This window comes from Canis aureus, chromosome 2 (genome assembly GCF_053574225.1).
Source record: "Canis aureus isolate CA01 chromosome 2, VMU_Caureus_v.1.0, whole genome shotgun sequence".
NCBI lineage: Eukaryota > Metazoa > Chordata > Mammalia > Carnivora > Canidae > Canis > Canis aureus.
The window spans coordinates 28,366,020-28,392,378 of record NC_135612.1 but is presented as its reverse complement, the minus strand read 5'-3'; the positions used below and the strand labels follow the sequence as shown (position 1 = coordinate 28,392,378).

The 26,359-nt window shown below is 45.6% G+C and overlaps 1 protein-coding gene across 7 annotated transcripts in view; it reads right to left on the bottom strand.

The window, feature by feature from the left end:
• The window catches only part of ARSB (arylsulfatase B), a 186,304-nt gene that overhangs the window by 16,468 nt on the left and 143,477 nt on the right, over positions 1–26,359 (bottom strand). The window contains exons 7-8 of one of the 7 annotated variants that reach the window (XM_077867132.1): positions 5,227–5,349; positions 2,008–4,427 (exon numbers count right to left, since the gene is read on the bottom strand). The exons of 4 other annotated variants lie outside the window; for them this stretch is intronic. In XM_077867132.1, coding sequence (XP_077723258.1) covers positions 4,162–4,427; positions 5,227–5,349 — 389 coding nt within the window. In that variant the 3' untranslated portion in view covers positions 2,008–4,161. Of the gene's footprint in view, positions 1–2,007; positions 4,428–5,226; positions 5,350–5,500; positions 5,542–13,971; positions 14,052–26,359 lie in introns of those variants that run through there. 2 more of the 7 variants (XM_077867180.1, XM_077867155.1) reach the window with 2 other exon arrangements.

Below are 26,359 nucleotides of genomic sequence, written 5' to 3'. Positions count from 1 at the left end.
TTTTCTTAAGATTTTATTTATTCATTTAAATAAATGTCTCCTTGAGACAGCATGAGCAGGAGGAGGCGCAGAAAGAAAGGGAGAAGTAGACTCCTTACTGAGCAGGGACACTCAGTGGGGTCCTGCCCCCCCCATGTGGGGCCTGATCCCAGGACTCCAGAATCATGACCTGTGCCAAAGATGGAAGCTTAATGACTGAGCCACCCAGGCGCCCTGAAAGCATGTCTTTATGATTGAACAGATTTTATAAACATTACCTCTATTTAGTTTAAAATTATATTAAACAAGATAATTCTTTATTTATTTATTAAGAAGAACATTGCCTTTATTTTCCTTGGGCAACAAGATAATTCTTTTAAAGCACTTAGTACGATGCTTGGAATACACTAAGCATTCAAAAAACTAGTTTTTAAATCATATTTTCAGGAAACAAATATTTTTTAAGATGGAGCACAATCTCTGGCTATTTTAGCATAGTCTTTAAAAAAAATCTATTTGAGAGAGAGTGGTGGGGAGGGGCAGAGGGAGAGAGAGAATCTCAAGCAGACTTCCTGCTGTGCGCAGAGCCCGACATGGGGCTCAATCTCACAACCTTGAGATCATGACCTGAGCCAAAATCAAGAGCTGGGTGCTTAACCCAGTGAGTCACCCCAGCGCCCCAGCACAATTTTATTTCACATTCTTACACCAGAGTCCAGTCAGCTGAGAGTCAGTCAACCACCATCTATTTAATATATACTATGTGTTAGGCATTGTTCTAAGCACAAGGGATATAAGAGATTTTACAGTTTACTTAATTCAACCCATCACCCTACAGTAAAAAAAAAAACCGGGAGCCACAGAGAGGATTAGATCCATGGTCATTATAACCACTAAATAGCAAAGTTGGATGCTTTTTCTTCCATCTGTCTTCAAATAGAATTTGATAAGTGCATGTGGACTTGAGTGGACAATCCATTACCCAGGAGGCTACCTTTGCCCATTCTTCTCCATCGTCCGTGGTAGAATCAATTATGTCCACCAATTTGACACTGTCTTCAAAAGGCAGGACCTAATTCTCCTTCACTTACGTAAAGGTTGGACTTAGTGACTGGTTTTAAGGGAGAAGTGACGTTGTACAACTTTGGAGGTCACGTCTTTAAGGCACTGTAGCTTCCTCTTGCTCGGTCTCTCTCACATTACTTGCTCTGCTGGAAGTGGACTGCTATGTGTGAGGAAATTCAAGCAGCCTGTGGAGAAGCCATAGGCAAGAAACAGAGGCCTCTAACCAAGAGCCTTGTGAGTGAGTCATCTTGGAAGTGGATCCGCTGCCCCAGACAAGCTTTCAGATGACTGCAGCCTTGGCCATCTGCTTAACTGCAATCTCATGAGACATCCTGGGCCAGAACCACCCAGCTAAGCCACTCCCGGGGTCCTGACCCCCATAGAAGATGTGAAGTAATAAATGTTTGTTTTATGCTACTAAGTTTTGGGGTAATTTGTTATGCAGCAATAGAGAACAGATATACTCTCTTATTATCACTTTATATTCACTCCTACCCTCTCCTGACCTCCCTCCAATAAGTTATTTTATAGTTTGCACTCTGGGGGCAATGACTAACACATTTTTTTCAGTTCTACATTTATTTATTTAACAGTTTCATTGAGATGTAATTTACATACCATAAAATTGGCCAATACGTTAAAAAACCACATAAAAGTTATCATTTAAACCATTTTAAAGTATACAATTCAGAGGCATGCTGTGCAAACATCACCACTGCGTAGTTTCAGAACTTGTTCACCACCCAAATGGAAACTCCCTATGGACACATTTTAAAGGATAAAAACTTTTTGTTCTCCAGATCTGGAATAATCATGTACTAACAAAGAAAAACAAATCAATAAAACTTTTCTTTAAAGGTACGCAAATTTGGAAAGAAACCACATTAATGTGAATCTGTTCACATTCTAATATGGAATAAAGAAACCTAATGGGATACATTCTATCATGGATAAAATAAAATCTCAAAAGTTTGACAACAATTAGTGTTTACAACTCCCTTTAAACAATTGAGTGTAGAACATCCATGTTGTACCTGGCCCCCAAGGGACTAGAACTGGGCCAGCCCTGGGAGCACAGTGGGGAGAGCTGATGGCTGTCGTGTGGTGATGGCCTCTAATCTTATGGTATTAATAGACACTGGGATTAGAAGGATCCAGAGGAACATCTGGGCTCAGTTCATAGTATCTACCACAAGTGTGGGAGTGGTAGGTGATGGCATTTTGACCAGCTGTTTCCCAACCCAGGAGTGGGGTAAAGGTTGGTAATAGGTATCTTTAGCTCTAGCACCATTGCCTTCCAATCATCTTATTTTAATACAATACATATTAGTAGTGACCAGAAATTACTGCTACTAAATTAAAGGATGGCTATACAAGGACCTATAGCACATTATTTGCTGGTTTTAATTTCTAGTGTCCTATAAAGAATAGAACTAAGGATTATTGCCCAAAGAGTGTCTTTGGCAGGTGTGTTTCCCCTATTCCCTCCTGAAGAGGACACCATGGCTTCACTATGGAGTGTACGGTGACTGTCCAGACACACAACTCTGCTCCTACCCCAGGAGGACAGCTTGAGAAGAGAAAAGCAACAGTTGGAGATATTTAATTTAGCCCTGTGTTTAGCTGTACTTTCATGGTGTGCAACTTTCTCACTTGTTCAACTTGTTCAATTGTCCATTCATTCATTAAAAAAAAAAAAAAAAAAGTATTGACTGCCTTCTTTGTAACAGGCACTGATCCAGGCATGGGTGACAAGGAGTGAACAAAACAGTGGAGCTAATGGGAAAAAGAATATCATTTTTGCACATACTAAATCTGACACTTTTGAGAGCTATTCTGGATTGACCCGCATTAGTAGGACATCAGTGGGACTGAGAAAGGATCAGCAGGTCAAACTGCCCATCCTCTTTCCTCAACCCCAGAACCTTAATACAAGCAGTAAAACGGAACAAGAGAAACGTAGATGTGGCCTCCTTTGCTTTACCGAGGCCTGGTATCTCGGATGCTGGCCATTTCCTTTCAAACCGCCCACTTCCATCATCCCAAGACAATATTATTGTTTCCTGGGGTTTCTCCTCATTGCTGGGGAATAGCATGCAACTCTTAATACATTACAAGACAAAGCCACCATCATGATAATAAACTCCATGCAACTTAGAAAAATCTTTACCAAACAGATGACACAGAGTTGAACATCACCTGCCCAGCCCCTCCTGTCCACCACAAGCGTGCCTGCAGGGCCAGACTTGACCACCTTCCCTGGGTGGGGCTCCAGTTTCAGGGTTAGAGGCGAAGGGAAGGCAGGCCACAGCAGTGTTCCAAAAACCAGTGGTGTTCAGAGTAGGGAGGCGAGGCAGCCTTCCTAGGCACAGGATGCCTGAGTGAAGAGGAGGTTAGGAAAAGAACCGCAGGGGAGAGGGGGTAGCAGGAAGTCTAGACAAAATGAGCAGCAGCTGGAAAGAAAAACTGGGAATAAAACCACATTTTTTTTTATTGTAATAACCCAAACCGAGAAGCAGGCATATTGCCATGCTGACCGTAACTATGAGACGGGCCTTATACTCCATCATGAGATGAGTGACAGGGTGAGTAAGTGAGGGCTGAACCCGGGGGGTTATTCATGGCATGCCCGAACATGATATCTCACAGACGGGGAGATCCCCCGGCCAGCAGAACCATTACAAACTGTCTGCTCCCCACATTTGTTACAAGAAACACGAGGCACTCCAATAAAACCCAGCTATTGGCAGAGGGAAGTCTAACATCTGACTTGTGAGGCAAAGAGAGCCAGCTGTTCCAGCCTCCGGGAATCGACGAGAACTTCCTATTTCAAGCCGAGTTCCCAGCGGTCCCACGGCTCAGGAAAAAGAGGCTGAACTCAGCCACCCTCTCCTCCAGACACATACCCTGGCCAACAGCAGGGGCGCTGCGGGCGACGTCAGCCTCTTCAGTGCACTGGGGGTTGAAATGAGACACCTCAGGGTGGGCTGGGAACAAGAGGGGGGCCAGGGGAACCTGGGCTGGGAGAGCAAATGAGACAAGAGACACAGGAGTGAAGGCCTGAAGTCCAGCTTGTAGCACAAAGGTGGCCTGGCTGTCGCAGGCCGCCGGGGAGGCCTAGATCCACGGGCCCCAGGCCCCGGTGCCCTTGGGGTCACAGCGGGGGTCCTGCGCCGGGAAGTACACAGGCACCGAGTGTTTGTGGTAGAACTGCAGGCGGGAAAGGAGCTGCTTGACAACGTGGGGGTGGTCTCTCGACAGGTCATGTCTTTCTTCTGGGTCCTGGTCAATATCAAAGAGCCACAGGGTCTTGGTCGGTGGGTCCGAAGAGGGGATCACAGAGACGTTGTGCTGAGACGGTGGAGGAAACCAGCAACCACAGCCTGGCAAAGAAATCCGATGGTTTACTGGGGGAGAAGCATCACGGGCGGGTTCTCACTTCAAGGGAGGAGACTGGGGCACAAGGCTGAGCGGGACGTGGGCAGGAAGCCACGCAAAGATGCAGCCCTGGATGCTGCAGCTACGTCTGCCTCAGGCTCTGACTTCTGGTGCTTTAACTAGACGTGGTTCACGGGTTCATGACCAGGGGCTTGCAGGAAAGCGCGGGCTCGCATGCGTGCGTGGGGGGGTGCGGTGGGGAGGGTGTGTAGTTGTCCCAGGGACTCGGGGCTACTGGCACACAGGCATCACGGGCCAGGGAAGCTAAGATGCCTTGCGATGCTCGGGCGCTACCAATCAAAGAACTGGCTTGCCGCAAATGCCAAGAATGTCGTCATTATCAATACTGCTAATGGCATCACAGTCTTAGCCGGCACACCCCATATTTTAAAAGTATTTAAAGGACATCATTTTTAGAGACTGTGCTCCGGGGAAGCAAGCACGTCCCTCAACCACCCAGCTGGTTAGGACGTAGCTTTCAGAGGGTCTCCTTGCAGGCAGGCTAGTACCCGACAGCACACGGCCCTGGACTCCTTATTCCCCATGAAACATGAGCGTGGCATTGCTTCCTTTCAACACCCCCCCTCCCCCCGGCCTACAGTTAATTCTCAGTCTTCTTCTGTCGGGACAGTAGATCAAACCACTCTTCCTCATTCAGCTGCCCCTGAGGTATGTTCTGCAAGGCAGCTGTCACTTCCGTAAAGGTTCCCTTGCCCTTCTGGGGGCAGGAGCTCAGCATTGTACCTGGGTAGCCGGTGAGAAGTTTCCAGTTCCCGTGTCTAATTGCAGCATGGAGAGATGTGTTGAAGGAGAAATATCCTGGATGAGAAGAATCATCCTTTGCTGGAGCCAGGCTCTGCCCAGGACCTGGGAAGAAACCGGGTGGAAGCCTTAGATCTCTGCTATTGAAACGTGTTGTTACAAATCAACATTTAACAGCCTTCTTGTTGACCAGTAGCTTCATTCAATGCTGGGGTGTGAACGTGTCTCCCACCACGGAAGCGAATCTTCTATTATATATGAACAGAGAGCTCTAGCTACACGGAACAGCATAGACCACTGCAGATAGAAAGGGAATCCCAAAGAGATTAGAACACGAATTCATCCTTAAAATCACTGCGTTCTAGGGTGTGATCCTGGGATCCTGGATCGAGTCCCGCGTCCGGCTCCCTGCATGGAGCCTGCTTCTCCCTCTGCCTGTGTCTCTGCTTCTCTCTCTGTGTCTCTCATGAATAAATATATAAAATCTTTAGGAAAAAAAAAATCACTGCCTTCTGCAGAGGTGCAGCCGGCCCCTGCAGAGCAGTGGTCTGTCATAGCAGGTCAGGCTGTTCTCTGTGTGCACCTGTTTTCTTTTTGCTGTTAAATGCTCAAATTAGATGAATATATATTTTATACTTATACCTATATAGATAATGGGATAGATTATAAAATATACACTTTAATGGAGTCTGTCTCGAGCTATGAGAGTTCAGTCATGCCATGATGAACGGTGCTATAGTCACCTGTTTAACCACACTGATGAGACCTAAAGTAGCTGAGCAATGCTCAGTTAACTATTCAACAGGGTAATCACGGGTGTAAGAAGGAATTGGTATACAGATTCTTAGTTATTATCATGGATTACATTAATTTCTCATCTTGGGGTCTTAAGCTAATCGATTATTAGGTTTTTGAGGGAGGCAATTAATAGGACCTACTCCCCCACTTTCTTGAATTTGGAACCAACTGAAAGGCAGAGACCAGACAGTTGGAGGTAAAATATTGTCTTTGTTACTGATAAAGTAGTTTGGAGATAACAGAGCTCCAGGTCTGCGGCACAGAGGCCTTTCTAACAACGGACTCTTGACTTAGACTAAACCTCCCACCACTGATCTTGCTGGACACCCACTGGGCTCCCTCGGGGCTGAGAACCGACTGGGGTGCCTACGGGCATCCCGGGGCAGACACACATAAGGTCTGAAATGAGCAGCTCGGTTCCTTCTGTCGGTGCGCCCTCCTTGGCCAGCGGCGAGGGGTGGATAAAGTGCAGCGGAAGAGACCTGACTTCTACTCTAGGGACCCTGGTGAAGGGGCGCCTTAGGGAAGCGGCTGCCCTTGCTCGTGTCGTGACCCTGGGGGCCTGGGATCCAGCCCCGCGGTGGGAGGGTGAGGGGGTGGGGGCGGCAGGCTCCAGCTCCCAGAGGTGGGGGAGTGGGGGGGGTGGAGGGGGGTGGGGGAGTGGGGGGGGTGGAGGGGGGTGGGGGAGTGGGGGGGTGGAGGGGGGTGGGGGAGTGGGGGGGTGGAGGGGGGTGGGGCAGTGGGGAGGTTGGGGAGGGTGGAGGGGTGGTCAGGCTCTCGCTGGGGGGGGTAGGGGAGTGAGTGGGGGGGAGTGAGGGGACGGCGGGGTGGGGGGGTAGTGGGGAGGGTGGAGGGGCGGTCAGGCTCTGGCTCAGGGGGAGGGGGGCGCTCCGGGTTCCGGGGTGGGGGTGGCAGGCTCCGGCTCCTGGGGGGGCAGTGGGGAGGTGGAGGGGGGGAGTGGGGAGGGTGGAGGGGGGTGGGGGAGTGGAGAGGGTGGAGGGGCGGTCAGGCTCCGGCTGGGGGGGGTGTGGGGGAGTGAGTGGGGGGGAGTGAGGGGATGGAGGGGGAGTGGGCGGGGGAGTGGGGAGGGGCGGTCAGGCTCTGGCTGGGGGGGTTGGGGGGAAGTGAGTGGGGGGGAGTGAGGGGATGGAGGGGGGAGGGGGCGGGGGAGTGGGGAGGGGCGGTCAGGCTCTGGCTGGGGGGGCAGGCTCCAGCTCCCGGGTGGCGGTGGGGGTAGGGGGGCTCCAGCTCCCCGCGGGGGGTGGTTCCAGCTGGGGGGGGCAGGCTCTGGCTGGGGGGGCGGGTGTTGTGCCAGCGACCCTGGAGGGACATTCTGGGGCGGGAGCCAGCACCCGGGGGCGGCTTCAGGCCTCCGGTCCCCGAAGCCACGCACCGACCCCCCCGGCCGCCGCTCCCCGGCACGAGGAACGGGCGCCCGTGGGGGGAGGCCCTGGGGCACCAGCGGCTGCGTGTCTTGCTCTGCTCCCCGCAGGGGTCCAAGGGCCGCCTTTGGGTACCACACAATGTGGGATGGAACAAGTGCGTTGCAAACATAAACAATGGGAGGAAATTTAGCTCTCTCGGCCAGACTTCTATTTCTATACATTTTTTTCTAAAACAGGACCATAAAATACCTAAGCAATGAACAAGCAGAAGACTAAATGATGGAAGATGCTACGGTGTCAACTCTAGTTTTTTTTTAAACTGAGAAATTAAACAAAGAGAAAATTACATGGAATAGTTTAACTAACACCCCCCCACCCCCCACTCCCCGGGGAGCCAACACCTAAAATGCACAGATGTTAACATTCTGTCCTACTCGCTTGGAAAAAAACAAAACAAAACAGAAAGGAAACAGAGCAATGACAATGAAGGGGCAGTTTCCATGTGACCGTTTGTCCCCAATACCTCATGCCCTCCCCCTGGGGCTGCAGCGGTCAGGGCTTCAGTGCACAGTGAATCCTGCAGTCACTTAAAAACAGAGGGATATATGCATGCATCAAAGAATAATATCTAGACTTGTTTTATACTGTAAGAATGTCCATGTATATGTCATACATACTCTGCAACTTGCTATTTTCATCCACACAGTATTTTTAGAGCTCTGTGATTATGTTTGTATATATACATATACATATACATATACATATACATATATGTACATACACACACACATATATATTCCTTTTAACTGTCTGGTATTTCGCTATATAAAAAAAATCACATTTATCCATTTTTCTATTAGGCATTTCAGTTACTTCGATTATTTTTTTTTCTTTTTTCTTTTTTTTTAAAGATTTTATTTATTTATTCATGAGAGATGCAGTGAGAGAGAGAGAGGCAGAGACACAGTCAGAGGGAGAAGCAGGCCCCATGCAGGGAGCCTGATGTGGGACTTGATCCCAGGTCCCCAGGATCAGGCCCTGGGCTAAAGGCAGCACTAAACCGCTGAGCCACCAGGGCTGCGGTTTTTTTTTCTATTAAAAACTCTCCTGCAATGAACACTGTTGCCCTGGACTCCTTTTGAGTGTGGAGGCAGAGAAAATTAAGGCCATTCCACTTTAAGTTCAGCGTTAGCACAAGTACAGCCATCCCAGGCCCCTGTGAATAAGAGCTGAAATTTACATTACTTCAGTTACAGGAAGAAAACAGCTTACAGCTTGCCCTAGAAAGCCCCATATTAGAATGAGAACAGAGCTCAATGCCAGTGGCAGAAAGTCTCATATCAGAATGAGAACAGAGCTCTATGCCCTTGAAAGCCCCATATCAGAATGTAAACAGAACTTGAGAAATTCCTCCATCCCTTCTGAAAATCCCTTAGACCAGCCTATAAAAAACCCAGCTGTAACCCACTTTGGGGTCCAAGTCCTTGCTCCGCTGTGTCAGGTATACTTGGACCCGAGCTCGAGCTTGTAAATAAACCCTCATGTGTCTGCATCGGTGTCGGCTCCTTGGTGGTTTCTCGGATTCGCAATCTTGGGCACAACATTGAGCATGAACAAGAGTTTCTCTAGGATTTCTAGATTTGTGTCTAGTTGCAAGGTGCACACATTTCCGATGTTACAACACACACTTAATTGGCCCTCCTCCTAGTAATTAACCCCTTTCTCCATACCCTCCACCTGGTACTTTCAGACTTAAAATTGTTGCCTATCTAAACATTTTATACAGAATCTTCATTTTTTTAAGTCATTCAATCAGCAAGAATGATCTTTCTTTTTCCCTGTCAATCTAAAGGTTGCTTTAAAAAACATTTTTAAATGACATCTATAGAGAAAAGTGCACAGAAGATGCTGATGAAGCCTGCACGTTCGTCTTCCACTCAAGAGCCAGGGCATTCCTAGGACTTCAGAAGCCCGTGTGGGCAGCCTCCAGTCCCTCCAGTCTCTCAGAAGGAACTACTTTGCTATCCAACCCTGGAGTTCTATCTGCCTGCTTTTGAACTTTATGTAAAGGGAAACTAAGCATGTTCTTTTTTACTTCCGGCTCCAGCTGATCGCATAATGCTGGTCAGATTCACCCTTGGTGTTGAGGTTCAGCCTGTTCCCAACACTATTCGTTTTCATTGCTGGCTGTTATTCCCTTGCATGGAAGTTCCACAACCTCTTGCATTTAGGACCCCCCAGGGGATTGATCTGTGTGTGTGTGTGAAGTGAGGTAGGACTTGAGATTCATTTTTCAAAGATGGCTATCATCTGACCAAGACTGTTGAAAAGACTTTCTTTTCTACTCATCTGCAAGGACACTTTGTCAAACATCTTATTTCCATTTGTGGTGGTGAGTCTCTCTCTGAAGCAGCATGGTCCGACAGAACTTTCTTTAGTGAAGGTGCCATATCTGTGCTGTCTACTGCAGCAGCCGCTCACCGCTTGTGGCTACTGAGCACGTGAAATGTAGCTAGTGCAAATGAGGAAATTAATGTAAATGTCAATTGCCACCTTTGCCTAGTGACTACTGCGTGGGACAGCTGAGCTCTAGAGTTTCTATTCTGTACACTAGTCAATTTGTCTGTCCTTATGCTAATATTACACTATCTTAATTACCGTGGATTTATTACATGTCCTCCTATCTGGTAGTATAAGTGTCCAACTTTGTTGTTCTTGCAGACTGATTTCGTCATTATTGGCCTTTTGCATTTTCAAGATGAATTTTAGGAGTGTTTTGTTAAATTTCCCAAACTAGCTGCTACGATATTGATTATGATGGTATTGATTCCAGGGATCAATTTGGGGGTATTGCTGTCTTAAAATATTGAGACTTACAATTCATGAGACTTACAAATCCAGCTTGGTGGATTTCCACCATCTTCTCTTAATAATAGTGTATCATTTTCTGTGGAGAGGTCTTATGTGTCTTAGGTTTTCTCCTACTTAGTTAATGTGTTTTTTTTTTTTTTGTTAGTTAATGTGTTTTAATACTATTACAAACAATATTTAAAAATATATTTCATACTCTGGATGTTGTATATAAAAATACAATTGACTTTTTTTTACATATTGACTTTGTTTCCAGTGACTTTATGAAATTCATTAACTCTAATCCTTTGTTTACAGAGTCTTTGGATTTTCTTTGTATCCTATCTTGTCACCTGCAAATAATGACATTGGTTTCTCCCCATATTATATCCTTTAGTTTTCTTTTTTTTACCTTATGACACTGGACAAAATCTCTAGTGTAAATTTGAATGAAAGTAGTAATAGTGAGAATTTCTATCTCATTCCTGATTTCAGGGGAAAAGCTTTCAGTATTGTACTATTAAGTTTGATGTCAAGCTATGCTTTACCATATTAAAGAAGATCCTTTCTACTCTCCATTCACTATGTCCCCATCAAAAATGGATGTTAAATTTTACCATATACTTTTTCTGCATCTGAAAATATCACATAATTATTCTTTTATCTTTTAACAGAATGAATTATATTTATTCTTTTTTTTAAGATTATTTATTTATTTATTCATGAAAGACACACACAGAGAGAGAGGCAGAGACACAGGCAGAGGGAGAAGCAGGCTCCCTGCAGGAAGCCCCATGCGGGACTTGATCCTGGGACTCCAGGATCACGCTCTGAGCCGAAGGCAGCCGCTTAACCGCTGAGCCACCCAGGTGTCCCTTTATTGATTCTTAAATGCTAAACCAATCTTGCATTTATGGAATAAGCTTTACATCATGATGTTTGTTATTTTTATATATTGCTGGATTCGCATTTGGTTTGAAATTGATTATATTTCCTGAATTTACATTTCATTTCGGGTTTTTGCACCTATGCTTAAGACAGAAATTGCTCTAATAATTTTTTTCTTAAAATATTGTCATGTTTTTGAGTCAAGGTTACAGTGGTCCTACAAAAGCAATTGGAAGTATTCCCTGAAGGGTTTGTTTAAGATGGATGTTACTTCCTAAATATTTGCAAGAGTTCATTTGCAAAACAATGGGGGCCTAGAGTTTTCTTTGTGGGCAGGTTATTTATTAATTTCATTTCTTTAATAGATATAGAACTCTTCAGATCTTCTATTTCTCTCATTTATAGTTTTGGTGAAGTGTATTGTATTGGGAATCTGTATTTTTTTTATCTTTGTATTATCTTTTTAATGTCTGTAGCATCTGTAGTAATATCTTTTCATTCCTGATATTGGCAGTATGTGCTTTTCACTTTTTTTCCCATGACAAATTTTGTTTAAGGTTAATTGATTTTATTAATCTTTTCAAACCAATATTTTACTTATTAGTCCTGCTCTGTATTATATTTACTTTCAATGTCATGATTTTGCCTCTTCTCTTTATTATTCCCTTCCTATGTTTCCTTTTGGCTTAATTTGCTTGCTCTTCTTCTCCTTTTTTTTTTTTTTTTTTTTTTTTTTTGAGAGAGAGAATGAGGGGGTAGGGGCAGAAAGAGTGAGTGAGGTGGGTGGAGTAGAAGGAGAGGAAGAGAGAGAATCTGGAGCAGGCTCCATGCCCAGCAGGAGCCTGACTCTGGGATCAATCTTAGGACCCTGAGATCATGACCTAAGCTGAAATCAAGAGTCAGATGCTTAATTGACTGAGCTACCCAGTTGCCCCTTAATTTGCTCTTCTATTTATAGCTTCCTGAGTAATTAATTTTCAGCACTTTTTCATTTCTGACATATACATTTAATAGTATGTTTTTATCCAAGCACCAATTTATTTTTATCATGCATGTTTTCAATATGTATCTTTGTTATTCAATCAAAATATTTTCAAATTTTCATTGTGATTTCCTTTCTGACTCGTGGATTGTTCAAAACTGTATCACTTAATGCCCAAACATTTGAGAATTTCCTGTTATCTTTTTGTTACTAATTTCCAGCTTAATTCCATTATGATTAAAAAATAGATCCATGGATTTTTAAAAAATAAACTTCTAACTTTAGAATCATGTTACATGTACAGTATACGATTTAAATCCTTTGAAATGTGTTTCTACTTGCTTTATAGCCCAGTATGTGGTCAATTGAGTAACGTTCCATTCTCACTTGAAAAAAAAAAACACATATTCTCAAGTTGTTGGGTGCAGTGATCCATATATATCATAGTGTGTTAACTATGCCTTTCAAATGTTTTACATCTGTACCGACTTTTTGGTTTGTTTGCTTGTTCTAATAGTTACTGAGAGAGTTATGTAGAAAATTTCTCACTGTAACTGAGAATTTGTTTATTTCTCCTCTAAGCTTTCTCATTTTTTGAGACCATATTATTAAGTGCTTACCCATTTGGAAGCATTATAATTTTCTGGCTGGTTCTTCTTTTTATAATTTTGAAAAGCTTCTCTTTATTTCCAACAATGCCTTCCTCCTTTTGTCTACTTTGTCTGATGTACAGATCATTAGCCGTAATCACTGTTGTTGGTGTTTGCATACTTTATCTTTTTCCATCCATCTCATATGCAATACAAAGAAGTATAAAACGAGGTGATAGATAGGATAGTGATTCCCAAAGATGGCCTGGTCCTAACCTCCCTGGAACCTGTGGTATGTTGCCTTACATAGCAAAAGAGACTTTGTACGTATGTCTAAGGGTAAGGACCTTGAGATGTGGAGGTTATCTCACATTATCGGAGTGGGCCTGATCTAACCATGAGTCTGTAAGAGCAGGGGCTATTTCCTGACTTTGGTCAGAGGGTCTGAGATGCAGTGCTGCTGACTTTGAAGATGGAGGAGGGGCCGTGAGCTAAGGAATGTGGACCACCACGACCGCCTGGGAAAAACAAAGGAAACAGATTCTGTCCTAGATCCTCTGCAAGGGAATACAGCACTTCTGGAACCTTGACCTTAGCCCTGTGAGACCCTTATCGAACTTTTAACCGGCAAAACTGTCAGACAGGCATCTGTGTTCTTTTAAGCCACTAAGTTTGTGATAATTTGTTACAGCAGCAATAGAAAACCACACAAGGGAGCTGTGTATTTGCAATCCATGAGGAAGATACTATATACGAAATGATTTAATAAACACCATCAGGAGAAATATCGTTAAGGTCAAACAGTAAATATTCTAAAAGGCCACAGTAGGAAGAAGTTGATGCAGGTGGAGGCACACAGGAAGGATGGATGAAGAAAGTGGGGCTTTAGGGAAGACCTTAATGTTGTACTTTTTTGTTATCACTTGGCTCCCCTTCCAGCATAAAATAATCTAGGGTGTGGCCTAGGGTTGATTTAGCTCTGTGACCCCAAGGCCTGACCCAGTGCCCAGGCACTTCAATGACAAGGCACTCAACAATGCTCACTGAAACAGGAGATGACTAAAAACTGGATAACTAGAAGGTGAAGAAGGTACTTTTATTTATTTTTTATTTTTTATTTTTTTGAAGAAGGTACTTTTAGCCTGAAGATGAAGAGAAGCAGTCTCCCTGATGCAGTGCCTCAGAAGGACATGAGGGGAAGTGCTGCTGGAGGCTGGGGTGAGGTGGTTGGTAGGCGGGTGAAACAGCCTCAGGCAGTGGGAAACGCCAGCCTCAGAACCAGGCAGTGGGAAACGCCAGCCTCAGAACCTGTCACTTCTCATCAATGGAGAGGCGCAAGAAAAATTTAAATATTTTTTAAAAATGAAACTTCTTTTTCTAACGGCTTTATTAAGATATAATTAATATATGACACAATTTACTCCTTTAAAGTCTAAAAGTCAATGGTTTTGAGCATATTCAGAGAGTCATACAAAGCAGCTTGATGGAGGATAAAAGGACATTGGATTTCTTAACTTGAAGCACAAACCAACAAAAGAATCTTTCTCCTTTCCTTCTGAGCTGACAATCACCTCTGGGATAAAGCTTTCTGGCTAGATAGAAATACTCAGTTATCAGATGGACCAGTCACATGTACTGATACTGTATATAAAAAAGGATTAATAGGGGGGGCCTGGGTGGCTCAGTTGGTTAAGTGTCTGCCTTTGGTTGGATCATGATCCCGGAGTCCTGGGATGGAGTCCCACATCCGGCTCTCTGCTCACCGGGGAGTGTGCTTCTCCCTCTCCCTCTATCTGCTGCTCCCCCTGCTTGTGCTCTGTTCTCTCACTCTGTCAAATATATAAATAAAATCTTAAAAAAATAAAAAATAAAGAAGGATATTAGCAAAAAAATTTAGGGCAAATGAGGGAAATCACTATCTTCATAATACGTAGTAAACTTATAGAGCTCCTTATCTGAGCAACCTCTGGAAATCTGAAGGAGTTGGAGCTTCTAGGATGAGGCAAGTCAATGGTTTTCAGTGGAGAATGTGTTCTCCAGAGCTAGAAGGGGTTCCAGGAGCACCGTGGGAGTTGTCTTTAGATGGGATGGTAAGTTGGCAGGGTCCAGGTTCCTTTCTTCATTTCAATTAGTGCTGCTTAACCCTTAAGTAAGAATTTGTAGTATTGGCTAAATATATCACCTGAATAAAATATTGTCCTTATGTTTTTTGTCTGAAAAAAAGGGTGTCCAGCTAAACTACAATTGGAAAGATACTAATTAGTGATGGGTGATGGACTCGTCCAATGTGGAATGGTCCGAGTGGTGGGTGCCTAGGGACACTCCTAATCTGGTGTTCATGAACAGCAACTTTGTTCCCTTGACTGTACAATGTATCCTCATGACTCTTTGGAAACTACTGTCCAATACAGTCTATGACTGTATTTTATAAAATACATTATTTTTCTATGTAATTTATGTTTCTCGTATGTAAGTTGGAAACACAAAAATGTATGAATGGGAAAATTTAAACTATCTCTAAATTTATTAGCTGCTGTTAACATTTTGGTGTATGACCCTTAAGACTTTTAACTATACAAGGCTTAAATAACATAAACATATTAGCTGACTTGCAAGTAGGAGGAAAGCCCATAGAAAACAAAGTTTTCGTGCCTAGAGAAAATCAGGCAGGGTAGGGAGGAGTCCCAAGCATCAGTGCAGGGGTGAAGGGAATGGTCTGGGTCTCTTCCTCTGCAGGACTTTGTTCAAGTGTGCCCTGGGTATCGCTAGAAAATGCGCCTTGGGAAGAGTTAAGGTTGTGAGCCTGTAGAAAAGCACCGCAAGGGATGCAATCAGGACGAGGAGAGGGCCTGGGACTGCAATGAAGACCCTGCCGACCCCTCTCCCACAGTGCACAGCAGTACAGAGCGTGTACTCTTGGAGCAGGATTGCTTGGATTTGAATCTCCACTCTGTTTTTCACCAGCTGTGTGAGTTTAGGGGTTAGCTGATCTCCCTAGACCTATGCTTCCCCACCTGTAAAATGAGGATAATATCATCTATTTCACAGAATTATTGTGTAGCCTAACTGTGCAGATACATTGAAAATGTTCATTAGCACCATGTCCAGCATATAGTAAGTGCACAATATATGGTTTTGATACTAGTTGTGCAACTAATGGGCAACTCTCATAACTCCCTATGCCTCAATTTACTACATAAAAGTAGTATAATAACAGCAAGTGAGATAAGGCACATCCAGTGCTTAGCAACATTGTCAACATTAAAGGTAATAATGCTCACTACATGCTTATAAAATGCTGTGTTAAGTGTTCTGTGTATGTTAACTCATTTAATCCTTGCAATAGCTCTATGAAATGGGTAATAATGGCTGGTAATGATGGGCACTGAATGATAGCTATTATCAATATAATATAGGTTTTTTTCTTTTATATCCTCTTTTATTGAAGACCTTGCAAAGAGGAGAAAAGTAGGCAGAGTGACGGGGGCCAGAGGACTAGCTGAGGACAGAGCACACTGATGAGTCCTTGAAACAGGCAGAGGGACCTTCCTCCAGGGACTCAACTGCCTCGATGTTCAGACTTTGCTAAGGGCAGAGGCAAGCTTAGCCTGACCCCCAGGAGCCTGTCCGTCTACTTTAACATATAAAAATTCCTTTAGAAATTCCTTTATCTCTACCCCCAGGATACGTGTGGGCAATCATCCCCAAGCACGTGGCCCACCGATATAGATCTGTAGGGTCTCATGACTCAGGTTTCATTAGATGGTGGTAAGTGACCTTTTCCCAACAACAGCTGCCCCTCGAGGTCCTGGAAACCTGGCTTCCAAAGCTCCTTAGGGAGGATGCGCTCCCCAACCCTCCCTCTCCCAGGGGTATAATCAGCCTCCCCTCCCAGGCCCGGGGCAGCCCCTCTCCCTGCCCATGGCTCCCATCCCCTTTTGTACCAAAGAGTCTCAAGAGTTCTTTCTTGGTCGTTGGCTCTGGACCTCCCCCCACCAAATCTCACCTATATTCCAAAACTTCATCCAGAGGTCATTATTATACCAGAAAAAAACAAAACAAAACAAAACAAAACAATCCCCCTAAACTAAAATCCAAACCAAACAAACCACTTCTCTGGTCTGGGTCTAGAGAAGAACCATATTTGCTCTCCCACCACATGTTCTAGAGTTTAAACAGCGGGAGAAAGCATTAATGGTGAGGCTTTAATTTGCTACTTTGGGTTTTATTCCCTTTTCTGCCCTGCTGAGAGGGCTGTCCTTCATTTCTACTGAGCTCTTTCTGGCCTTGATCAGTTTTATAATTTACAAAGATCAGCCTAAAAGTTTACCTCTAATGATCCATTTTATTCTTCTTGCTGCTGTGAGGCCATCTTCATGCTTTTATGGCATATGCAGTTTTACTTACAGCAAAACTTACTCATTTGGTCTAAAAACCCTCAGCTTTTCCAGATATTTGGTGATCAAGGTATATTTATATATGGAATCCTATCAGGTATATTTTTTAATGAACAGGCAAATTTATTAATTACATGAGCCAAATGTGCCTCTTAATTAAAACACCAAAGTTGTATTTACTCTCAACATTTGACTGGCTGGCCAGTTTCTTCATGGCTTAAGCCAAGAAAAGTTGTAAGAATCCCCAAACCAAAGTGAAGTTCAGGTCACCAAGGTCCTTATTGCACCAACTAGTCTGAGCCCACTGGGCACAGCATGCATGTCCTCCATAGTACACTGGGACTATATCTGGGTGGGCGCCCTTCTTCTGCTCAGGGTTCGACAGGTCCTGAACACCGTGGCTCAAGCCACAGCTGCCTCTCATCTCCCCGGGGGGCAAGGACTTACACACCCAGATGCGACTGTGTTCTTTGTTGTCTGGATTCTTGTTTTTAAAGTCATTCTAGATCTAAAAATCTAAGTTTTTCTCTAAAAGTAGTTCCTAATAAAACACGTGCTAGAATGCCACACTCTGAGCTGATGCTCTATCAAACCTTCACTCAATTTTCAGAAATGGAAAGAGCCCCTACGAGCCACAGGTATGGCTCTGGCAGCTGGAAAGCTGGGATTTACAGAATGGTTAGGGAGTTTCCAGCAGCATTCTTCCCTATACAATTACTTGCTAGTTCTGAGAAACCACTGTGCATTTTAATAGCCTTTAGAATGAATAATCTATTAAGTTGTTTAGCCACTCTGAATTCCTGTTTCCTCATATGTAAAATGAGGAGAAAAATAATGCCTAACTCACAGGACAAGTGTGAGGATGGAATGAGATCCTGTGGTTGGTGACTGTTTGCCCTGTAAGTATAAAAATTTAAGTCTCTTGGATTCCCACAGCAGCTGCCAGAGGACTGGGTACATGGATAAACAAACTGACCAATTGAAAGAAATTATTTCAATTTAGGTTCAGCCTATGGCCTTTGATTGACAGGCATCCAAATGAAGGTATGGTCAGCTGCCCAAACCTGTAACAACCATGAAACCTGCAACAGCTGCCACAGGAGCAAGATATTAGAAAATTGTGGTGAAGAGGGGATGGGGAGGGACTCCTGGGGGGCTCAGTGGTTGGGTGCTGCCTTCGGCTCAGGTTGTGATCCCGGGATCCAGGATGGGGTCCTGCGTTGGGCTCCCTGCATGGAGCCTGCTCCTCCCTCTGCTTCTGTCTCTGCCTCTCTCTCTGTCTCTCTCATGAATAAATAAATAAATCTTAAAAAAAAAAGAAAAAGAAAAAGAAAAAGAGGGGACGGGGATATGGAGGAGTCAAGAGCATACAGTTTCAGTTACGTAAGATGAAGCAGCCCTAGAGATCTACCGTACAGCATAGTGCCCACAGTTAATACTATTTTGTGTCCTTAAAAGCTTGCTAAGAGGGTAGATATTATGTTAAGTGTTCTTATCTCACCTCCACACACATACACACACAAGAAAAATAATAATAGCAGGGTGGAAGGAAACTTCCGGAGTTTGTTTACGACACAGATTGTGGCAATGGTCTCAAAACTCATCAAGTTGTAAATATTAAATATGTGCAGCTTTTTTATGTCAACCATATCTTGATGAAGTGGTTTCTCTCAGGAAGGGGCACGTGGGTGGCTCAGTCAGTTGAGCATCTGACTCTTGATTTTAGCTTAGGTCATGATCTCAGTGTCATGAGATCGAGCCCCATGCCAGGCTCCACGCTCAGCGCAGAGTCGGCTTGTCCCCTCTCCCTCTCCCTGTGCCACTTCCCCTGTGGGTGCACGTGTACGTGTCTGCTCTCTCTCAAATAAATTTTAAAAAAATCTTAAAAAAACGATAAAGTGGTATTAAAATGAATGAAAAAAGGAAATTGTGTGGAAAAAAACAACATGGCAATATCACCTAAATTATGTATGCTAATCTAGATGTCTGGTTAAAATTATGAAAACAGAGCGAAATAGATGGGGGATTCCCAATTCTGGGTGTACACTGGGATCACCTGACCCCCACAGTCACCTCAGGACTGACCTATGTGTGGCTCCCTAGGCCTGGCACAGCTTAGCACTGGCCTCCTGACAGGCTCAGCCTGGCCCAACACTGGCTGCCTGGCTGTCTGTCACCTTCAATGACCTGAAATCCCATCTTCAGCAGCAGCAGCAGCAGCAGCTACTACACTTGCAACAGTCTTGACAGAGCTCTTCCCTCCTAACAAATGGTATGCAGCTGCCCATCGTATAAAACAGCTAAAAGCAGAGTGGTCCAGCTTCCACTGGGTTCACCTTCGGCAGTCCCCAGAGGACCCCTGGGGCTCCATGGACCCCCAGGTGAAAGCCAGTGGCTTTCTGCTGGATGCACCCACGTGGGCACAGGTGCGCAGTGAGGGGGCCTAGGAAGCCACACCAGCACTGGGGCTACAGTGGAGCTGGTCTGTGGGCCACACGCACTTTGCCCTTCCGGGGTCCTCTCATCTCTTAGGGCCTGTGCAGCTCTGCTGGGGGTACCCCAGAGAAAGGTAAGAGAGAGGCCTGATTACCCACCAAACTCATCCTGCTCCTTATTTCTGGACTTAAAGCCGATCACTGCAAGTTCTCTGTGGCCCCCACACTACTTTAGAATCCTCTCTCTCCTTGGAGAAATCCTTGCAGCACGAAACGGGAGTGTGGGGGAAAATATGCCAGACATAAAGCTAATCAGAAAAAGGTGAGGAGGAACATTACAGATGTTATTTATTACCTACAAGGGAAAAATCAAAACGCTCATAATTTTTATATGTGCACTCCACATGACATATTTCAAATGAATCTGGGTTTATGATTTTCAGTTTACAAAGTTAGTTTCTCCAACACCTACTCATTCAGTCCATATTTGAGATTTTAAAAGTCCTAATGAAAAAAAGAGCTTTGATGTGGCTTGCTCGGCCTAGACAGAGTTCAAATGTTAATCATTATTGAATTGTGCATAATAAGTATTCAGAGAATGTGCATGCCTGTGTTACAGGGAACTCCAGCAGTCGGTCAATGTCTGACATGAGCCGGGAGTGTCAACTGAGCACCGGAAACCCCAACAAACAGAAAACAACCATCCGGTGAATCCTGGGCTCCCAACTGTTGAGGGTTCGCCCTAAGTTTAGCAATCGACACCTGAAATGGGTTGTCAAGAGATGGTCTCATACTTTGGTTCAAATTAAATCTTGAATAAATGTTCTATTTTATGTGGCAGACTCATTTGCCTATTAAACAAATATTTATTTTGTTGACCACTTTGCACGCTGGAGTCTAAATCTTCAGAATGAATAAACCAGAGTCCAGAAGTTTATAATAAAAATTTCATTAGACACCACGAATTCTAAAACAGCGGAATAAACATTTGTGGGCCAGGTGAATAAAACGTGCGAAGTGCCAGGTGATTCCCAAGAAGATACCAACTGCCTGGAAAGACCCAGGAAAGCAGTGCTCACTGAGCTGGGCTCTAGAGGCAGGAGGAGCATGACAGATAAAGGGTGACAAAGATGGTCCAGGGACGGAGAATGTCTGTCTTCCTGAAATTTTCTTTTCCCTATGATGTTGTCCTCCTTTTCAGTTTCTAAATAAGAACATGTGTACAAAGCGCTTCACCACAGTGCCTGGCGCAGAGAAATCGCTCCATCAGGCTGGGCTATTATTTCTCCCTGGGACTGTTTTTAGCCTCCTTTTTTTCTTCTTCTTCTTTCCCTGTTCATCTCTTGAATGTTTTCATCCCCCAGGTCCAAGTTTCAACATTCCCTTGGGTATTCCAGGCTCCAAAATCTCATCTCCTACCCGGATCATTCTTTGCCCTGCCCAACTGCCAGCGCCTCTGGCCCAGGCCACCATGTGGTGGGAGCCCAGCCGTCGGGCCTCATGTGCACACACACTGCCCCTCTGTCACGTTCCAATCGCGCATTTGTCCATAGGGAATCAGACACCCATCTTCTATTTCTGGCCTTAACCATCAAAACAGCCTCCATGGCTCCAGCTTGCCCCTCTCCTCTCCTCCCTGGACAACAGTACATGTGCTGTCTCTGGCTCCACCTCCTTTCCAGGGCCTCAGAGCCACCTTGCCTTTTTTCAGCCTGCGCCCAGCGTGAGGACCAGAGGTGGCAGGCAGAGAAATCCTGTTTATCTGCTCATAAGAAGCTTTACAGAAAGCACTTCTCTGATGTAGCCCACATGTGGCCAAGTCCTGGACTTCCGAGCTGGGTGCCGTACCTCCACATCTTCCCATTGTCATGACCCTGGGAGGAACATGTGACTGGGAAGAGAAAGGGGGGCAGTACGGAACCCCGGAGAGAACCAACAATCCAAAGGCAAGGAAGACAGGGCGAGCCTCTGAAAGACGGAGAAGGAGGAGTTAGTCGGGAAAAATGCCTCAGAAGCCAGGGGAAATATTCCATGGAGGACATGGTTACTGCCAGAGAGAAGGAGAGTCTGAGAAAGCAGGGAAAGACAGCACTGGATGTGGCAAAGAGGATGTCACTGATGACTGTGGCAACAGCAACTGCACTGGGCTCATAACACAGTGCCCAGAATAAACATGCACAAGGGATCCAGGAAGCTCGTAATAACGACGACAGACAGAAGAGTGGGTCTTTTCTCTAATCATCTCCAAATTAAAGTCACAACCGATGATCATGTCCAGTTCTGACATCACCACATGCCAACGACCGTCCCCATTCTGACCCTGCCCCACAATGGGCTGATCCGTGCAGAGCTATGGCTCTCCTCTGAATTCACATTTTTAGTTTGTCTCTCTCTAAATACAAGTTTTTAAACTAATTGGTAGAGTCCTTCAGCAAAGAGCTATAAATAGGCACTGTGTGTATATATATAAAAAAAGAGAGAAACTAACCAAAAATATTCATCTTCAGTCTGTGATTAAGATGATGAGCATGAACCGGGCTGGGTCGCCTGTTCTCTGGCGGGGGATGAAAGGAGAAAGCCTCCCCCGCCCCCCAACTCGGCATTTAGTGAAATCCGGACCACAAAGCCTCACGGTCCGAGATGCCTTGCTAAAGGCCTCTCTCTTCCTGTGTCGGACTGTTCGTGTTCCAGGGCACAGGAAAGACATGTCTAGGCTCTCAGCACATTTTTGGATAGGGAAGAAAAAACGCTAATTTAATCCGTAACATGGAAAGGGAGCGCTGTCCACGGAAGCAGCCCGCGATGGTTGTCAGGTGGGCCTGGCCTCTCCGGGCAGGCTCCTGGCCCCAGGAGCGCACGCGGGGCAGCGACAGTGCAGGAAGCTGGAGCCCGTGGGCACTTTTCCAAGGCCAGCCCTCCGCGGCACTGCTGCTCCACAGTCCAAACCCCGGCATGTCATACAAACCCTATAATCACTGAAACGAGGACCACAAGGTGCAGCTTGCCAAAGGTAAAAAAGCAAACATTTGAGACCACTCTCTCTAGCCTACCCTGGTTCTTGGCAGCAGCCCGGCTGAAACTAAGGATGTTTTATATTTTGAGACTATCAGGGTCTCGCATGAACCAGGATTCAGAACACAATCTCTCTTTCCAAGGAAAACTAGAAGCACATTTGAGAAGGGAAGCAAAGTTGGGGTCTCTGTTCTGCAACTGATTTAGAGAGAATGAAGTGTCAAAGCGCTGCCACCAACTCCTCAGACCTACTTGAGATCTGGTTCCAAGGAGCACCCGCCTTAGAGGCTCATGAATTCACAGATGCTGACTGGAAGCTGGCAGGGAGTCCAACAGACAGAGATCCCAGGATTCCTGAAGCTCCAGGATTCTCCCCCAAATCTGGTGTTACACCCATAATCCCAAGAATGCTCCCTGAAGACTGCTGGCTGCCACGGACCCACACACATCGGGGGAGTGACTCCCAGAAGGGGAAGCATCTGACCCTGTGCTGGCCATCCCAGTCCGGGGAGACGTTCTCTCCCTGTCAGTCATGTGCTCTCTATGCAGCCCAGAGCAGGTGGGAGGGACTTGACGCCAAGCATTGCTGTCACTCCTCCTCCCTCCTCGCCAGTGTTAGCCCACTAGCCGCAGCTCCCAGTAAGGGATGACGCGCAGAGGTAAACCCCCCTTCTGAGGCCTGCGTGGGGAAAACCAGTTAAGATACAGAGAAAAACAAGATAGAACTGAATTTTCCATCTGACTTAAGAACATTGAGAATCAGGTAGATTTGGAAATGGAACGGAGGTGCCTACTATCATATTGGGGTCTCATCTACCGCAGGACGGTGCTCTAGGCAAACAAAACCCCACAGAGCCAGAGTATATTCTGGAAATATGGTTGCTTGCTTTGATGCTGTCTCCCGGCTCTGGTATAGTCTGTCTCATGGAAAATTTGAAAAGATACCCAGGGCAACACCTATCCACTCACCCCTTCTTCTTCTCCTTCCTTTTGGAAAAGGAGCATTGTAAATAGGAAGTGGGAGTATTTGTAACCGAAAACTCCATGACAAACCCAGAGCTGGGCAGAAGAAACCAAACAGGAAGCTGCCTACAGAGGGCTAGACAGTCACTGGCAATCTCTACTCTCCACCTCTCTCTCTCTTTTTTTTTTAAGATTTTATTTATTTATTCATGAGACACAGAGATAGGCAGAGACACAGGCAGAGGGAGAAGCAGGCTCCATGCAGGGACCCTGACTTGGGACTCGATCCCGGGATCCCGGGATCACACCCTGTGCTGAAGGCAGACGCTCAACTGCTGAGCCACCCAGGCGTCCCTACTCTCTACCTCGTATTTTGCCCAATGGTCCCTCTTTGGGGCTGGAATTCCCAGCAAAAGCATTCCCCCTTAACTGACCGAAGCTTTGCATTTACAAAGGTATCATATATTAAAGCAACAAGAAGCAACCAACAGAATGTTTTGAACACATGCTGCATTGAAGGAACTGCAAGGTGTCACAGGAATTATAGAAAAGCATTAATTAATAACTTGTTTTAAGGATGTGCCAGGTACCATATTAGATAAGGAGAAAGTGTCTTTACTTAGGAAGTTTATAATTAATTGGAAGGAAGATGTCAATAAAAGGCATTATGTGACCAATGCCAAAGGAGCGGTACCTAATTTAAGTAATTTAAGTTTTTTTTTTTTAAGTAATTTAAGTATTAATTGAGAACCAAGCATGTGCAAGCCATTGTGCAAAGGACTTTGGGAAGGGCCAGAGAATTCCAGAGACAGGAAGCTTATTTCTGGCTGGTGGGAAAAGGGGAAGCTTCCTGGGAAAGGTGAGACTTGGGAATGAGGCCTGGCACGGAAGGACTGGTAGGACTCTGGGAGGTGGATGGAGTGGAAGAGGATGCCCCTGCAGCGGGGGACAGCATGGGGCCGGAAGTCTCTAGATGTGTGCTGACTCTGGAGGCCCATCATGCATCCCGGCTGGCTGTAGGGGGACACAGTAAGAATAGTTTGGAAAGGATGGGTTAAATCCGTTCCCCCAAACTACAGAAGTAAGAACTTCTTTTCGGTAGGTAACTGGACACCAGTCATACCTTTGATCTGAAATGCAAGGCGCATTTTAGAAAGCTTCATGTCCTCGCTCACAATGATGTGATTATGAAGTTTCTCAGATGACTTGATACTGGGAAAACATCACAGCTAGGAAAACCTGTCCCTGGGAGAGGCCAGTCCACACTGCAAATTAGCATGCCATCTCAGGGGAGCAGGAAACCGGTCAAAGAGCCTCAAGGGGCAGGAACTGAGACCAGCAGCTAGAGGGAAAGCCTCGGTGACCAACAGAGCAGGAGAACGAGTGCCTTTGGGTCTGGAGCGGCACCACTGAAAGGGGGTGAGGGTTGCTTTTTGAGGAGGCTGCAGAGCTAGGTTTGGACACACTGGGAGCCACGAGCAATCGAACATGCAGGCGCAGGCGTGGTGATGGGTTGACTGCGGGCACGCTCTCACCTGGCCTAACTTCTGTCGCATTGCCCGGGGCCTGCATCCCCTGCTGGGTCTCCTTCTGCCCATCACAGCAACCTTGCTGCTAGGTTGTGCCAACGGAATGTGAACGCCACGAGGGCAGACTCCCAGGCAGGCCTGGGCCCAGAAAAGTCTCGCATGGACGACCTTCCATGACAGTAAGCACACTGGCCTCGGCAGCCCATTAAACATGGCGGCAGGGCCCCAAGATGGAAGAAGCTGTGGTTTCCCCCACACGCTGCTTGGACAAGAGGTGTCTGCTGCTCAGAAATACCCATCTGTTCTCCTCATGAACAAGACATGCCTGTGTGATTGGGATTAGCAGAGGGTTTCGGTTTGCTCCAGGAGCCAGCATTACCTTAACCAGCCCATCCCTCCTCCGGCCTCACGGCACGCTCCTCCCTCGCGACTCCGCTCCAGACATGCTGGTCTCTTCCGGTCTTTGCACACACTAAGCTCTCTCCGCTGGTCTGTACGGCCCTTCCCTGCTACAGACGTCTTTGTATTTGCTCTTCCCTCCACCTGGAGCACTTTCTATGGCTCCTGGCCTGGCTAACTTCTTTTTCAGGTCTCAGATAAAACACGACTTCCTTAGAGCAGCTTTTTTTCACCACCCAAATGAAATTTTATGACCCCTGTTAATCTTTTATAACCCATATTCCCATTTCCAATTATATATTTCTTTCCTTTGTTTACTATGTCTCCCTACAAAAGTGTAAGATCCCCCAAACGTGGGGACTGTGGCTGTTTTGTTTGCCACTGTACACCCAGCGCCTCGCACTGTGTAGGGATCTGATAAATAGTACTAAATAAGCGAATGCCTGGAGCTCCAAGGTTCTAATTAGACCTGAGGGTGATCTGAACAGGCACAGACAGGAGGCGCCGAGACACAACTCTGCGAAATACACACTCGGGTACAGCGCGGACATCTCACACCCCAGACACGATCACTGCAGAAGAATACAGTGTAGGGAAATGGTAGGATAATAATGGAGTTGCTGGTTGTTATAGGATGAAGAATGTTAGTGCTCCCAGGGGGGCTTAGACATCATGTTACCAGAGCTCCCCTTTATGTAGCTAAGGAAACAGAAGACCCTGACCCAGGTAGTTGGTGTCCAAGTATCCAGCTCCATATTAGGCTGTGGCCTAATCATCAAATGATGCAAGCTCTACGGAGACTGGAATTCGTTCCCCATGGAATACAGTCATTTATTCACTATTTGAACAAATATTTATCTACTCCGTACTGGGTACCCTACCAGGAT